Source organism: Copidosoma floridanum, unplaced genomic scaffold (genome assembly GCF_036245765.1).
Source record: "Copidosoma floridanum isolate Cflo_tuat_1 unplaced genomic scaffold, Cflo_Japanese_pri ptg000008l, whole genome shotgun sequence".
Classification (NCBI taxonomy): Eukaryota; Metazoa; Arthropoda; class Insecta; order Hymenoptera; family Encyrtidae; genus Copidosoma; species Copidosoma floridanum.
The window spans coordinates 672,007-688,804 of record NW_028321885.1 but is presented as its reverse complement, the minus strand read 5'-3'; the positions used below and the strand labels follow the sequence as shown (position 1 = coordinate 688,804).

The window sequence follows — 16,798 nt, the reverse complement described above, 5'->3', positions numbered from 1 at the left end:
TTAGAGCTCTCTACGACCCCCCTTGTTATCTTTCTGTTAAATAAAAAAAATTGTCCGTTAATTTAAACCAATAAAACTCACCATTTTTTTGTGACCCCCTGCAACCACCAAATATTTTAAAGTGCCTCCAACAATCCCTTTGCCAACCCCCACAGCCCCACGCACTACATGTAGAACACATAAAATCGGTTCAGAACCCCTCGCAATATGGGGAAGAATTCCACGAAATTGTCGTTATTATAACATGAAAAAATTTTCCTATGCTTTTTTATGTTCCACACTCTGCATGTATATTTTATACCATTGTTATCCTTATGGATAGCTTATAGTAAGGAGTTGGAGCTGCCACTGGCTACAGTTAGTAGCAGTAAGCATTAGCGAACTAAAAGAGGTAGCGGCTGGCTGCATAAAAAAGTGGCTAGCCACAGTCTTATGTATATATGCTCCAAGAATTACAAAATCTTATGATTTGAAAAGATCTAAAGTGTTTACCTTATATTCTATGTCCACGTGAGATCTTGTTGGTACATAAGAAAACTCGAAATAAAAGTTACCACTAGTAAATTTAACATACTCGTGCGTAAAGATACTAGTACCTTGAGCTAATTGTAAGAAATTTACTGCTGATACCATTTTAAAATGCAAAAATTAAGTTGTTACTACAAGTAAGACTTAAAGAAAATTAAATGAAGTGCAATTAAATCTTCACAAATTTATTTTTATCCTCAAACATCAAAAATATTTAATAAAATGTTGAATAAGGTATATTACATAAACAGATATAGTTTATTAAATTTTACTCTCATTTATAACCTACAATAAGGCAGCAATCTCGTCAACATATCGGAATATAATTTGACACTTGAGTAGCACAGGATGCAAGGTATGCTCAGTTTACTAAGAAGTTGTAGGAATGTCCATCGACATACCAACGGTAGACTGATAACTGCAAGCAGGGAGCTTCAAGCGCCAAAACTAACCAAAAAAAAGAGAGGTCGAGGGCAGAGCACTCTTTCTATGGGAGCGTTACGGCCTTCATTTGGAATAAATAGTCTACTTCTTATAAAAGAAGTACCGTAATTTTCCTCAGCTTCCTTCGCCAGAACAGCTTTTTTCAAAGGCATCCAAGAAATGCCCTAGTTTTTTATTAAATCTAGTAAGGTTAACTTAATTATATTCTTTTGTCTGTTTATCAATGATTTATACAATTATTTTTGGGCTTGGTAAAATAAAAATGTAAAACTTTTTTTTAGACAAGATTATAGTTATAGCATAAATAGAGCGCATAGTGGCTCGGTCGGCTAGGTCGTGGATAGGCACACGGGAGACCGTGGTTCGATTCCCGGCCAATGTGACTTTTCGGGCAAGAACCTCTGTAATTTTTCACATGTGCTATTTCACCACGCAATGCTCCTCGAGGAGGGTTTAGGCGACCTTCTCGCAGCAAAAATTTCCTAATTTCCTTCTACCCATCTCATGTAATGGGAGGCCTCCCATCTCTTTCCTTGTCCCTTTCCCAAGTGCTAAGTGCACATAGTAGTGTTCTTATTAAAGGAGCCGGACGTAGAGCACTATAATATAAAAAAAAAAAAAATTATAGCAATCTGTCAGTAGGGAGTTGCTGTTTTTAAAGCGCAGGGGGGCGTAGCCCACACTGGAGGATCTCTACCCCCTTTCGCGCTTTATGCACAAATCACCTGATGGTGAAAGAATTTTACAAATAAACACGTGAACTAACCTTATTTTTCTCGTAATTATGGGAATGTTCAGTATAATACAAATGTCAAGTAGATTAGAAAACGTTACACAAATGTACTTTAAGAAATAGTGACTAATTATAGTAAAATACATTACACGTCAGATGTAGCATTCCAAATAACCAGATTAAACTCATCTCTAGCACAACTAAAATGCAGATTACCCAGTAATTTTTTGAAATTATGTCACCAAGCCACGGTTCAAAGTCGTTAGATTCCACCGTATTTTAGATCACAAATCAGATGTAAAAAAACAATGCGAGAATGATATTATTCGGAATGAAGCATCAATGGTACAAAAAAACTTTAGAAATTATTAATTATTTTTATTTCTGTGATCTTTTTATACAATTTTCAAATTAGCCACCCATGTACGATTAATTTACGAGAATTTTTTATCTCCAAAGTTGAAATTATGTTAAGTTAGAATGAAATTATTTAAATTAACGAAAAAAAATTAAACAAACGATGTTAGTTTTGAAATTTTTTAGAAATATAAATAATATCTTTTGATAAAAAAATAATATTTTAAAATCTCATGATACAGTCACGCATTTTTTGAACAAAAAAATTTTAACAATAGCATTAATGATTTAACTTACGAAGTAGTTAACACAATTTATGACAATAACTACATAAATTTTCTAATAAAATATTCAAAGTTCATAAGAGAAAGTCTACCACCTCAGGAACTTTTTTTAATACTTTATGATCAGAATACTTCATCAAATGAACAGTTACTTACTTAACATTTCATTTAGTTCTTTATTTTCAATGCTTAAATGATTAGTTTAAATAAAGATAAAAAACACATTTATTTAACAGTTAGTACTATTGCGATGCTGCATTAACTTTTAGCAAAGTTAACTTTTTTTTTAGAATAATTACAATTTTTTGTATGAATCTGTGTAACATAAATTTTTGCACCTCAATAATTGCACCTCAATCAGCTCTAGCAAGCGTATTAGTTTAGTCGTAGCGTAGAAGCATACATACCTATATATAACATACGTATGTGTATATATACGTATATATATGTAGGTATAGTAGCATCGTGAGGAAAAGGGAGCGCGTGGCGTATATGAGTGACAGAGAGAGAGAGAGAGAGACGGAGCGGTAGATAGTAGAGTGGCGCACGCTGTAAAAAAGAGGGGTGGAGCGGTAGGGAGTGTGTAAGAGAAAAGATTGAAGATAGGGCTCGGGCCGCAGGGTGGCTACATTTTTTCGTAACGCATATTCATTCACTTTATTTTTCTTAAATAACATAGGTACTATTGATTTTAAAATAAAAAACTTACTCAAAATCTACTAAATAGTTTAATAGCAGCATGCTGTCGTAGCTTTGCTAAAAGTTAATGCAGCATCGCAATAGTACTAACTGTTAAATAAATGTGTTTTTTATCTTTATTTAAACTAATCATTTAAGCATTGAAAATAAAGAACTAAATGAAATGTTAAGTAAGTAACTGTTCATTTGATGAAGTATTCTGATCATAAAGTATTAAAAAAAGTTCCTGAGGTGGTAGACTTTCTCTTATGAACTTTGAATATTTTATTAGAAAATTTATGTAGGTATTGTCATAAATTGTGTTAACTACTTCGTAAGTTAAATCATTAATGCTATTGTTAAAATTTTTTTGTTCAAAAAATGCGTGACTGTATCATGAGATTTTAAAATATTATTTTTTTATCAAAAGATATTATTTATATTTCTAAAAAATTTCAAAACTAACATCGTTTGTTTAATTTTTTTTCGTTAATTTAAATAATTTCATTCTAACTTAACATAATTTCAACTTTGGAGATAAAAAATTCTCGTAAATTAATCGTACATGGGTGGCTAATTTGAAAATTGTATAAAAAGATCACAGAAATAAAAATAATTAATAATTTCTAAAGTTTTTTTGTACCATTGATGCTTCATTCCGAATAATATCATTCTCGCATTGTTTTTTTACATCTGATTTGTGATCTAAAATACGGTGGAATCTAACGACTTTGAACCGTGGCTTGGTGACATAATTTCAAAAAATTACTGGGTAATCTGCATTTTAGTTGTGCTAGAGATGAGTTTAATCTGGTTATTTGGAATGCTACATCTGACGTGTAATGTATTTTACTATAATTAGTCACTATTTCTTAAAGTACATTTGTGTAACGTTTTCTAATCTACTTGACATTTGTATTATACTGAACATTCCCATAATTACGAGAAAAATAAGGTTAGTTCACGTGTTTATTTGTAAAATTCTTTCACCATCAGGTGATTTGTGCATAAAGCGCGAAAGGGGGTAGAGATCCTCCAGTGTGGGCTACGCCCCCCTGCGCTTTAAAAACAGCAACTCCCTACTGACAGATTGCTATAATTTTTTTTTTTTTTATATTATAGTGCTCTACGTCCGGCTCCTTTAATAAGAACACTACTATGTGCACTTAGCACTTGGGAAAGGGACAAGGAAAGAGATGGGAGGCCTCCCATTACATGAGATGGGTAGAAGGAAATTAGGAAATTTTTGCTGCGAGAAGGTCGCCTAAACCCTCCTCGAGGAGCATTGCGTGGTGAAATAGCACATGTGAAAAATTACAGAGGTTCTTGCCCGAAAAGTCACATTGGCCGGGAATCGAACCACGGTCTCCCGTGTGCCTATCCACGACCTAGCCGACCGAGCCACTATGCGCTCTATTTATGCTATAACTATAATCTTGTCTAAAAAAAAGTTTTACATTTTTATTTTACCAAGCCCAAAAATAATTGTATAAATCATTGATAAACAGACAAAAGAATATAATTAAGTTAACCTTACTAGATTTAATAAAAAACTAGGGCATTTCTTGGATGCCTTTGAAAAAAGCTGTTCTGGCGAAGGAAGCTGAGGAAAATTACGGTACTTCTTTTATAAGAAGTAGACTATTTATTCCAAATGAAGGCCGTAACGCTCCCATAGAAAGAGTGCTCTGCCCTCGACCTCTCTTTTTTTTGGTTAGTTTTGGCGCTTGAAGCTCCCTGCTTGCAGTTATCAGTCTACCGTTGGTATGTCGATGGACATTCCTACAACTTCTTAGTAAACTGAGCATACCTTGCATCCTGTGCTACTCAAGTGTCAAATTATATTCCGATATGTTGACGAGATTGCTGCCTTATTGTAGGTTATAAATGAGAGTAAAATTTAATAAACTATATCTGTTTATGTAATATACCTTATTCAACATTTTATTAAATATTTTTGATGTTTGAGGATAAAAATAAATTTGTGAAGATTTAATTGCACTTCATTTAATTTTCTTTAAGTCTTACTTGTAGTAACAACTTAATTTTTGCATTTTAAAATGGTATCAGCAGTAAATTTCTTACAATTAGCTCAAGGTACTAGTATCTTTACGCACGAGTATGTTAAATTTACTAGTGGTAACTTTTATTTCGAGTTTTCTTATGTACCAACAAGATCTCACGTGGACATAGAATATAAGGTAAACACTTTAGATCTTTTCAAATCATAAGATTTTGTAATTCTTGGAGCATATATACATAAGACTGTGGCTAGCCACTTTTTTATGCAGCCAGCCGCTACCTCTTTTAGTTCGCTAATGCTTACTGCTACTAACTGTAGCCAGTGGCAGCTCCAACTCCTTACTATAAGCTATCCATAAGGATAACAATGGTATAAAATATACATGCAGAGTGTGGAACATAAAAAAGCATAGGAAAATTTTTTCATGTTATAATAACGACAATTTCGTGGAATTCTTCCCGATATTGCGAGGGGTTCTGAACCGATTTTATGTGTTCTACATGTAGTGCGTGGGGCTGTGGGGGTTGGCAAAGGGATTGTTGGAGGCACTTTAAAATATTTGGTGGTTGCAGGGGGTCACAAAAAAATGGTGAGTTTTGTTAACCTATGTTAATAAAATTATGTTTATGATTATGTTTTATTAAAAAAAAAATATACACTTTCAAAACAAATCAGATAGCTCGTTTGCATTTTGAGAATAAAAATACTAATATTAGGGGTACATTTTTAATTTTGTTCCCCACCCTTCCCTCACTTTTTGTTGTCCATACCCTAACAGCAACACATTGAGGATACCTCCTTAGTTCATGAGGACCTTAATAGGTATGCTACGGAGAACCTACTGTGACAGAGTAACGGGTATAAAATAGGTCTTCGTTAGAAATCCCAATTAACCATGTACCTAATCATACTCAAAGTATCTTGACAGTTGACAAATACATGAAAAAATTAAGCTTAAGCTAGAGAGACAGAGAGATAATGAGAAAGGGAGAAGAATACTTACTATAGTTGGAGAAAAGGTAGATAGACAAAAAATTTAACAAAGAGCCTTAATTAAATTAGAATTTTATGTACATTTATAAAAACTTTATCATTTTTTGCGATTATAGCCGTGTAACGTATAAAAAAACTGGCTAATTATTAAAAAATTGAAAGTGCAAGTGCTGACAGTACTTTTAATACGCAATATGCCAGAGCCATATATCGTAGATGTAAGTATAGTGCCGAAAATTCACATGTTTTATCACTCTGCACAATCCTGTTATAGTGAAACTCTCTCTCTCTCTCTCTCTCTCTCTCTCTTTCTCTCTCTTTAACTCTCATATACAGATGCAATACACAGCTGCTTATCTAATCTCTTTCTCTTGCTTACCATGCAATTCATTTTTAAAATAACCCTTGGCCGTCCACCACGTTCTTCTCATTTTTTATTTCATACATTTGCCCCTTTCAGTCTGCCTCATTTTTATTATACCCTTAGCCCTCTCACCCCTCTTTAATATAAGGTAAAACTTTTAATTTGTCCATTATGTGATTGGGTACAATTTTTGACTCATTCCCCACCCCTTAATGCTCTATGATATCCTCTTTGCCTCGCTTTAGCCAATTTTAGCATAAGATAAAACTGTAACAGTTTGTTATTCCATATGGTTTAATTTTTTACTTCGTTTCCTTAGCCCCACAGCTCCTTCCTAACTTCTACTTGAATGGATACAAAATAAAATTGTTTTCATATATTTTTGAACAGACATCATCGATAATCTATTTTTTAGAAATAGTAAACGTTTGCATTTCTCTTTCTCTTATTTTGAATTATTATTTTGAAAATATTGTATCATTTAAACAAATTTTTTTAGTGAAAACTTTAGAAGTATTTTCATAAAAATGATGCCTTGATAGTTTCTGATATTACTATACTTCTTTTACTGTTTTACTAGAAATTACTGGATAATTTGCCTAAGATTTCCTCCTTAGACAATAAATTTATTTTTATAGTGTTTTTACGTATCGCACAGGTATCTTAAGAGTTCTATTAACTTTTTCTACAGCTTTCGTTAAAATCATTGACGCTTAGTCTCAAATAATTCAACATCCCTCTTGTCAATTTCCAATTCTGAAAATGCATTTTCAATATTACCAAAGTCCAAAGGTAGTCCGAGAGTTATGTGACTTGTTATTCCTTTAGAAAGCAATATTGATGTATTACTACTAGTCCAGGCCATTGATAAAATTTGTTTACCTTCAGAAAAAAATAAAAAATAAATGTTTTACATCAAGTTTTTTCTGAACCTCTGACGCTATCTATAAGATAAATTTTATCTTTCTTTTGCATGTAGTATTAAAAATTATTTTTCAACTGTAATTCAAAGTTACATTCATGAAATCAAACAGTGTTTTGCAAAATAAAACTTCATCCGTATTTTATTCTTTGAGTTTATTTTTTTATGGTGTAAGTGAGTTAAAAGATTTACATGATTTGCTTTTTGATCCTCAAAATTTGGTTTATACGTGAAGGAGTAGGATTATCTTCATCAGTATTAAAATCATCTGTGAAAAATAGTTTATATTTATTCTATATTATGTCATCTAGGATCTTTTCTGAAATTTAAAACCAAGCAAAAAATTGTCTTACTTCATAAAAAAGCATTACAGTAGTTGCTTTGTAAAAAATATCATTAATTCGAAAATTATGTTTAATCATTAATGTTAATCTAAAAACTAGAGTGTATTGTAAACAAGTATCCCTTAAAAAAGGATAACTTGAGTACACTTCTAAGTAAATGGCAATGCTATTTTTACGTTGCACTTATCAGAACTCGAAGACAACAATTGAATTTCTGCGATTTCTGGTACCTAAATATGGTTACTCAATTTAAAAATAGTGACCTAGTATCAACACTAAAAATTTCAAGGTCAGCGCTGTAGAAAAAGTTGGGTTTATGTTGATAACAGTATCTAATTTTTTTCCACTGTCACCATATTTAAAAAACTGTTTTTACAAGTGTATGAGAAAACAGCGTAGATTTAACTTGATAAGGAACTGTAAAAGAAGGGCAGTTACATTATGAGTATCAATTTTACAGAAATTTTATAAATTATTTAATGAATTTTTATTTCAACGTAAATTCAATAGCAGAAATACTTTTTTTAAGATTTGGTGAACCATATTTTTATTTGTATTATTTGAATCTTACACATACTAATTAATAAGAATACGTGTGCAGCCCATCACATACGGATACATTAACAATTATTGGTAGTCATCCACACTTGTTCGTCTTACTTTCCATAATTCAATGTAAGAGAATAGAGAGTTGGCAGTGAAAAGCTATTACACAAATTTAAAAGAAAGTGTCTTACTTATTCAATTAAATAAGGAATTTGTCATTTTAAAGATCATACTTTCTTGATTTCTTCAGTACTAACTTGATGGTTGTATAGTAAATCAAATGATATTCTAACACTTGGCTTGTGTGGGAAGCTTTTTTAAAAAATAATTGAAATATTCATATGAATTTTCTCTAAATTTAACGGGTCAAAATTATCCAATGACAACAGAACTTTACGTGAGATGCAAATAGGTACTTATTTGTAGGTAATAAAGGTATCCTGAATTGTATGCGTCGTTTATATGTAGTTGTTTGAAACTATTCAACTAAAAATATAGATTTAAAATTTTTTTTTTTTTAATTACTGTTCAATGATTACATTTATTTAATAAAACAATTTTAAAAACCTACGGAAACCAAGTCTATTTCCACACGTTTCTTAAAATGATTACACTCAATTGTTAAAAATTGTTCATAAGATTGAAAATAAGTACACATGGAAAATTTACCTGCATATGCTGTAAACACTCTTCTCTCATTTCCAAAGTCATTTTAAAAACAAACGTATTATCCTTATTGAACATAATTGCGTTTTGAAACATAAGCATGATATCTCTCTGAAAATGTGTAGTTGATCTTATAGTACCATTATCTATGTTCTTTTTCACTGTCGATAAATCCATGGGTCTAAATATAATAGAATGATAGCCAGGAGCTTGATCTTCTGTAATGGGTCGTAAAAATATGGATGCATATTTATGTGTAGCAAGAGTGTTATAAACTGACATAATCAATTTTTTCCACGATTTGTAATCAGCCGTTTCTCCACTTCCTTCATTTTCAGGTTCACTGTCATTTGTAGAAGTTTGTTTTTTTGAATAAGTTTTCATAGTCTTATGAATACTCAATTTGCTAATAATAGATTCTTCTTCATCTATCTCTTCTGTGCTTCCAGCAGATTCAGCGTTCTCTTTTTTGACTAAAATTTCATTTTCATTTTTCATTTCTTTCTCGTTTTCCTGACAATCTCTGGTGTTGTTATCATATTCTTGCTTTGGTTCAATTTTTATTAGACCAAGATTTTCAATGTCACTTTGTTTATTTTCTTCTTTTTTAACACTTTTTTGTTTGAATTCTTCTACGTTCTCTGTCTTAAGAAATATTTTACTTTCAATTACGAAGTATTCCTCTGAATTTTTGCAAACATTTGTCTTACGATGTTTTACTGGTTCATTTTTTTTTGTTTCAACTTCATTCTTTTGATTTTTTTCATCTTTTTCTTCTCTACTAAGAATCTTAGCTGATCCTGTTAGAATATCTTTCTGTCTGTTGCTTGAACAGTGTTTTGTTGTTTCACAAGTTCCTTGCTTTTGCTTTATGTCTTTAATTTCAACAACGTTTCCAGTTTTATTTCTTAAAGAATCAATTTTTGACTCAAGTAAAACACCGACAGCTTCAGTTTTTTGGCTGGATTTACTTTTTTCAACTCTTTTTCTTTCCTGTAAATAATTAAATATTAGTGAAAAAAACTTTCTCATCTTTTTCAAACTTGTTTATGAGAATAAAAAAAAAAAATAAGTTAAAAATCAGAATTATTAACGTAGAAAATGTAAATGAACGATTTTTCATTTAAAATGTAATTTTAGTGTACCTATATGGACTCGGATGTAGGTATAAGTACCACTGAAATGATAAACCATGAAACAAGAAATTTTTGACACAAACTGAATACTAGAAAATTATTACTAATATTTGATCTATCCAGTTTTCATGTTTTTTGGAGTCTTACACACCCTAATTTATGAGTACACGTGTGCATGCCACCACATACATCTGTACATATACGTAATATTCACGTACGTATTTTTTAGTAGATATTTGCATACGTTTATGTGATTTTTCAAACGAAAAAAAAATTAGTCTGCGACTCGTTATGATTTTTAATTTATACATATATATAAAAATTATATGCCATCATCATGCTAGCAGATTAACCTACTTAAATGAATATTAAATGTAATTAAAGACCTACAGTTACTGAGCATAACTATCACATGATCCACTGCAGTCTTTAGAAAAGCAACGCCTTTGATACTCAAGTAGCTTTATACTCAAATATGTATAAAATAATACATGCTTAGTTGATAATATTTAAGAAAGTTTATACATTGCACATTTTATAAGAATCAATAGGTTGTTATTTTGTACAATCTTCTTGTTTTATGCGAGGAATGAATATATATATATATATATCAAAATTATATTTTGATCATTTTTTTATGCACATATTTTTTTTAATTTTTTTATAATAGTAAAATAAGTTTCTCATGATATAATATTAGTTTTTGAGACTATAATATTTCAGCATATTTGAGACTACAACCTTTTTCTTATAACTTCTAATTTTATTTTATAAAATCTTATAACAAAAAAAAGTGTAGACGTATTTTCAAAAAGTATTATAGTTTTCTCTGCTGAGAATAAGGTTGAGCTTAAAAGCACCTTAGCGCACTTTGGTTTAACGATTATCTTAAAATGGAAAAAAAATTAATAATGCATATGAAAGATGATTTCATAAACTTTGAGTACACTTTTCTTTGAACAGTATAAATTAATAAAAGTATACTTAAACGTTAGAATATTCACAACAACATTAAAATTCAAAAAAGCAAATAAGTGTTTACAGTATAAGATTTGAATGCACATATACAAGAATGGTAGATAAACTTAGAAGGGTAAGAAAAGAAACTCTAAAGATTACGCGATGTAATATTAAGTAAAAACAAGCAAAAAGGAATAACTACACTATAAATATGTGGGGAGTTAGGCTTGATCATGAAAAATAGAGATTCTGAAGCACATTAGGGGGTACCCCGATGCTTCATATTGTATTGAAATTAGAAAGTGAACAAGATAGATAAGTTAACTAATTAAAGGTAGACATCAACTGAATCCGATTACTTTCCAATGAAATTATTTAAAAAGGTAGATGGCTTCATTATCAAGCTCCATGTTAATTCTCAAGAGTTTCCGTTATCATTATAAAACTAGTTAATAGAACGTGATTTATAAGCAAATTGTGGCTTTCCAAATTATACTAACTTTGATTATATAATGCAAGGGAGTTTCTTTTTGTGGTGTACGTGTGTGGCACCCCCGTAAGAGGTGTGCGTTTTGCCCGATGAAACGCGTCACTTGTTCTAGGATTTTGAGACTTGGAATGCATGGACACAGCGCGACTATCTTTACGTGTGAAAGGCTTAACGGTACGGCGGCCCAAGATACACGACTCTGGTGAGAAGACCGACGTTAGCTGGGCAAGAGAGAATGACGAAATGTTAGTTAGCTCGGGTATGGAGGTATTAAAAGGTTGTTTTTAAAGGTATAATGCAGCTAAATGCTTGATCGTTAAATGTATCAGAATTGAGAGTACTGATCCTTTTCTTTGCAAAAAAGTTTTTGACACCTTAGGGTGTCATTAAAGTGAGCGGGTAGAAATCCCCGGTTGCTTAATTAATATAACTGAGAGGTATCTTTAGATCCAGCTGATTTGTAAAGAGAGATGTTTTTGATAGTAGCATGCAAGAGTGATCCTTAGGTATAATCAGTCACGTTTCATGATATTACACCTATGAGTTCTATGTGTTGAGTGCGCTACCCACCTGTATTCGTGCCTTGGAATAAGTTAGTTGCTCGCGTTTATCAAATCGTAAGTGCAGTTCAAAAAGTAATTTGTGCGTATTTTTATTGGCTCCGATTGCAATTAATTGTTCATTTGCTGTCTCGGGCCAAAAAATCATTGTAATCCAGGAGTTTGTTTATTGCATAATCAAACCATTTACGACCCTGTTTTTTTTTCGTCACCTTTACGTGGTGTAAGGATCCAAGTGACACTCTCCTTAGTTATTCTCTTCAGTTTTGAGTTGCATTAAGTTATACTTTTTTTTTAAGCTAGAAGACATGACGAACGCGAGGTGGTTATGATTTAGGATTAAGCTCAAAAAATCCGGTAGTGGGCTTCGTTGTGATCAATTGTTTCCGTTAAGGAAATAATAAATAATGCAACATCTCTTTACGTAATAAATAGGACTCAAGATTTTGTTGTAAAGATTACCGTTGGATTACGGAGAAATTAGAGTAGTGATGCTAATTTTGATCTAGATGTTCTTTATTTTCTATAGCAATTCATGCTACGCGTTTAATTAACTGATTCCAGTTATGCATGCCTTTACATGGGGTTGCCGGTACATATCAAATATATGGGCTCAATTTCGCGTTAAAGTAATTTATGAATTTGCATAGCAGTACATTGATAGGAACTTTTTTCCAGAGAAGACAGTTTTTGAAAGAAATCTTCACTTGCCGGGAATCGAACCCACAATCCTTAGAACGATGTTGTACCAGTAACAAGCACGCTTTCTACTGAGCTAACACCACTTTTAAGATTTTTTATAATAATGATGAAGCTAAAGATAAAGAAATTGTCAGAAACCATAAGGGAGTCTTATTACTAAATCTAGAGTATGCACGGCAAACAATTGTTATGGTAGACAGGTCAAGAATCAATATTTGGACATAATTTTTCGATAGCTTTATTCTTTTTCAAAAGGCAAATTACTTAATTTCGTTTTTCAAAAAGTAGAAATTTTAATTTTCCTTTTGTAAACGACTTAACTTTTTTATTTACACTTTAAAAAAGACAAATTTCATGAATTTAGTCTGTCTAAAATGTTTTATCATAAGTATGAACTTTGGAAAGATAAAAATTTATCTTTTTGACTTTGATCTACATGTATATGAATGTAGAGATGTCAAAAGTCATAATATAATGGAAAATAAAAAATTGGAAAAAACGCATCTTTCAATAATTTAGAAACTTTTCACTAAAATACTGTAGGGATTAGGTGTATACATCCCAAAAAGATTTTTGTTTCAAATGTGCCAAAGAATATGAAAATATGTATTTTAGACTAAAAAAGAATTTTTACTGATTCGTTTCAAAAAAATTTGTTTTAATAATACCTCACTATATTTTGGTCTGGCAACATGCACTTATTTATGTACAGTAGCACATTTTTTAAATGAGATGGCCTCAAAAAATTTAATCCGAATAATTTTTCCTGTTAAATTTTTGCTTGGCTCTGGACTCAAACACTGTTTTTAAAAAAGCTGCTGTAATATTAGCCATTTAAGCAAATCCTAGAAACATTTTAATTAAAGACAAAAAAATAAAAATCTCTAAATCTTGGAGCACACTCATTAAATTTGGTGTAAAGTCTTGTCATAAAGTCTGTAATCAAGTAAACTTATGTTCATTTTTACATATTAAATACTCCACAAGCTATAAGCAATTGTTTAAACGAAAACGGAAATTTTCAATTTTGTTTTGGACATTTTTTTGTGTTATTTGGGATGTTTTCAGAAGAAAAAGTCTCTCGAAATTTTTTTCTAAAATGCTCCTAAAAAAACTGTGAATTTCTCAGTTTTACATAACCGTTTAAGTCAATGGAGATGACTCTATAACAGTTGGAAAATTACTACAAATGTAGACACTATAAAGATGACTGTAACAAGTGAAATAAAAAAAAATTTGTTTACTGTAATAAGGGACTTACAGTAAAATAAACGTTGAAATTAAATAATTTTCAATGTCAAAAATATAACAAAAATAAACAGCTTTTTAAAAATTCTTTTAATAACTATGTATCATCTTTTGCTGAAATTTTTTTGAACAATATTACAAGGGTCACTTTTTATCTCCCACTTGTTCTGTAATATTTTTACTTTCTGCTATACTGATTATATTATCTTTTGATTTTGAAAACTACATTACCAACTTAATCTTACTTTAAAATTAAAACTTATGAACTGATATCACAGGATAAGCTGCTAAGAAATATTTGCCGCTCGGTCCTTTTCCATTGAGGTTAGCTATTTATTAATGATGTAAAAATACGAATAACACTTAACCTAATTTTTACTGCATATTCATCACAAGACATGAACATGTAATCATAGAATTAATACCAAAATTGACTAATTATCAGTATTTTATAAGAACTACTAAATAAGTTACAAATTTTTGTAAAACACATTAAATAAAATACGTTTTTTATTTAGTTTTTACTATTTTGAATGATAAGTTATTTTCAGAGCATTCACGACAAAAAAATGTGTTTTTTTTTGACTGCAAAACACTTTCAATTATAATTAATAAGATCTAAAACTTTTACGCACATAATCTAGCACAATATCTTTCTGTTATTTGTGTTGGCCATAATCGATTTTTTCATAAATGTTTAAAGATAATTAGCATGATATTTAAAAATGAAACTTTTGTTCACTATTTTACAGTTTTTACAATTTTACAATTTTTCTGAAAGATGTATAGGTACAAGAAATTAAATTTTAATTCTTGCAAGTGTTCTAATCCTTTATTAGTTCTATGAACGAGCTTAAAAGAAGAACTGAAAGCATAAATGATTTTTTTTAAATTTTTTATGTAGACTTTCACATCCTCATCTAATGTACTGATTAAAAATTTACCAAAATCGTACAACTTGTTTATGATGCAATTGCTTAAACAAATACAAAAATGTGTTAATTTTGGTTTAGACTATATTTTTTTAATAATTTAGCTAATTTGAGGAACAAAAAATCTCTTACATGATTTTTCTTTAGTGCTGACAGAAAAAGTAAGGAATTTTTTTAATATACTTGGGCGTCACGCCCCCTGCATGCTTTGGACGCCAATCCCCGAAATTTAATAAAAACCTTTACTTTTTATATTTATAAATAAAAATACAATAATTATTGCTTTGTAGTAACACGTAATATTATTATCTTTATCATCTTACAAATTTAAATGACTTTTCACTGATTTTTTAAAATCTTATTTTCAAATCCACCCACGCTTGATCAGTCTCAGCCAATCACACAACGAATAATCAGGTTTCATCACGCGACCCATCATTTTTTAATAATAGGAATGGATATATAACATTTGAAATAAAAGTACTGTTTACTCTAAATGATAAAACCAATTTTTTTTTCTGTTGCATGTGTTGGATCCATTTAGCAACTCCACTATGTATTTGTTGAGTTGAACTTAGTTATAAACAATGCTCTTAATGATGTTCCTATGAAAATTCGTGATGTGCTAGTTAAACTACTGATTTTCTAAAATCATGTTCGGGTATTTTTTTTTGTTGAAGTTATAATTTTGTTTCTGGCTTATTTAAGGGAACACCTTCAATTCCAATGCACAAATTCCTTTGTATTTAAATGTCATTCAACGAAAAACTGTTGTATAGGTGATTTAACAAATGCTCCAAACATGGCATGCCAAAATATTAGAAAATATGTTTTTAATAAAAATGTAGAAACACTACTTTGAGCCTCCACCATTTTTTCCAATTAGAAGCACACCAAAAATCATACAGTTGTTTCGAAAAGTACATTAAAAATAACCTCTGTGCAAAACTGCAAGTCATTTGGAACTATGCTCCAAAAGTTACAACGTACCAAAGAAACGAATTTTTCAAAAAGACAATTAAAATGCAGCATTTTTGATACTTTTATTCACTTTTATTTTCTTCACTGAAATAATAAAAGCCGTCTCATCCATGTTCTTCCATTTTTAGCCTAGAAAAATATCTATAGAATAACTACACTGAAAAAGTGGGAAGAATATAGTGATTTTATCTAACATTCTGTCAGGAATATAAAAAAAAAGTTTCTGGGATTTGCTCATATGCCCAAAAATGTTTTCACATTGACTATGACAATTTAATATATAGAAACTATAGTCACAATTAATTAAAAATCGTCTGATACAACTTAATAGTTTTTATATGATTTCTCTTCCAGAAGTGATGCAATATATTGTAAAATTTCAAGTAAAACAAATAATCATGAAAAAAGTAAGAAAATTCTGTTATTGGACATGTCATCATAATGTTTTTGAGTTAATAGAGATTTACTTACAGATACTTAAATTGATGCTGTATTACTAAAAACATTGTAATACTATTTCCAATTACAGAAATCTAATTAAATCAAATTTTTCTTCGTGCGGTGATTTTTAAATTAATAATTTTTTACTTTTTTTCAGTTATTATTTTTAATTGAAATTTTGTACATTTTATCATGTCTGTAAGAGCAATGATACAAAAATTATTTGATTGTTTGAACTAATTTCAATTTTATAGTGACTGTACATGTAGTTGCTTGCATTAAATTTTAATTTTCAGAGTGAAAACATTTTTGAGCTCATTCCTAAATATCAAAGTAGCTTTCCTTAATCAGTGTTTTTAAATAGATTTATCATTTCCTACTTTTTAGAAGTATTAAATACTTTACTCACATATATACACTATAAAATACGTTATTTACGTCGCATACGATTATATTGTTATTAAAT

The 16,798-nt window shown here is 30.2% G+C and overlaps 1 protein-coding gene across 1 annotated transcript in view; it reads right to left on the bottom strand.

Annotated features, from left to right (window-relative positions):
• The window catches only part of Brd8 (Bromodomain containing 8), a 163,916-nt gene that overhangs the window by 45,614 nt on the left and 101,504 nt on the right, over positions 1 to 16,798 (bottom strand). Inside the window, exon 3 of the mRNA XM_089589225.1 lies at positions 8,886 to 9,875. Within this exon, the coding sequence (XP_089445351.1) occupies positions 8,886 to 9,875 (990 nt within the window). The remainder of the gene's footprint in view (positions 1 to 8,885; positions 9,876 to 16,798) is intronic.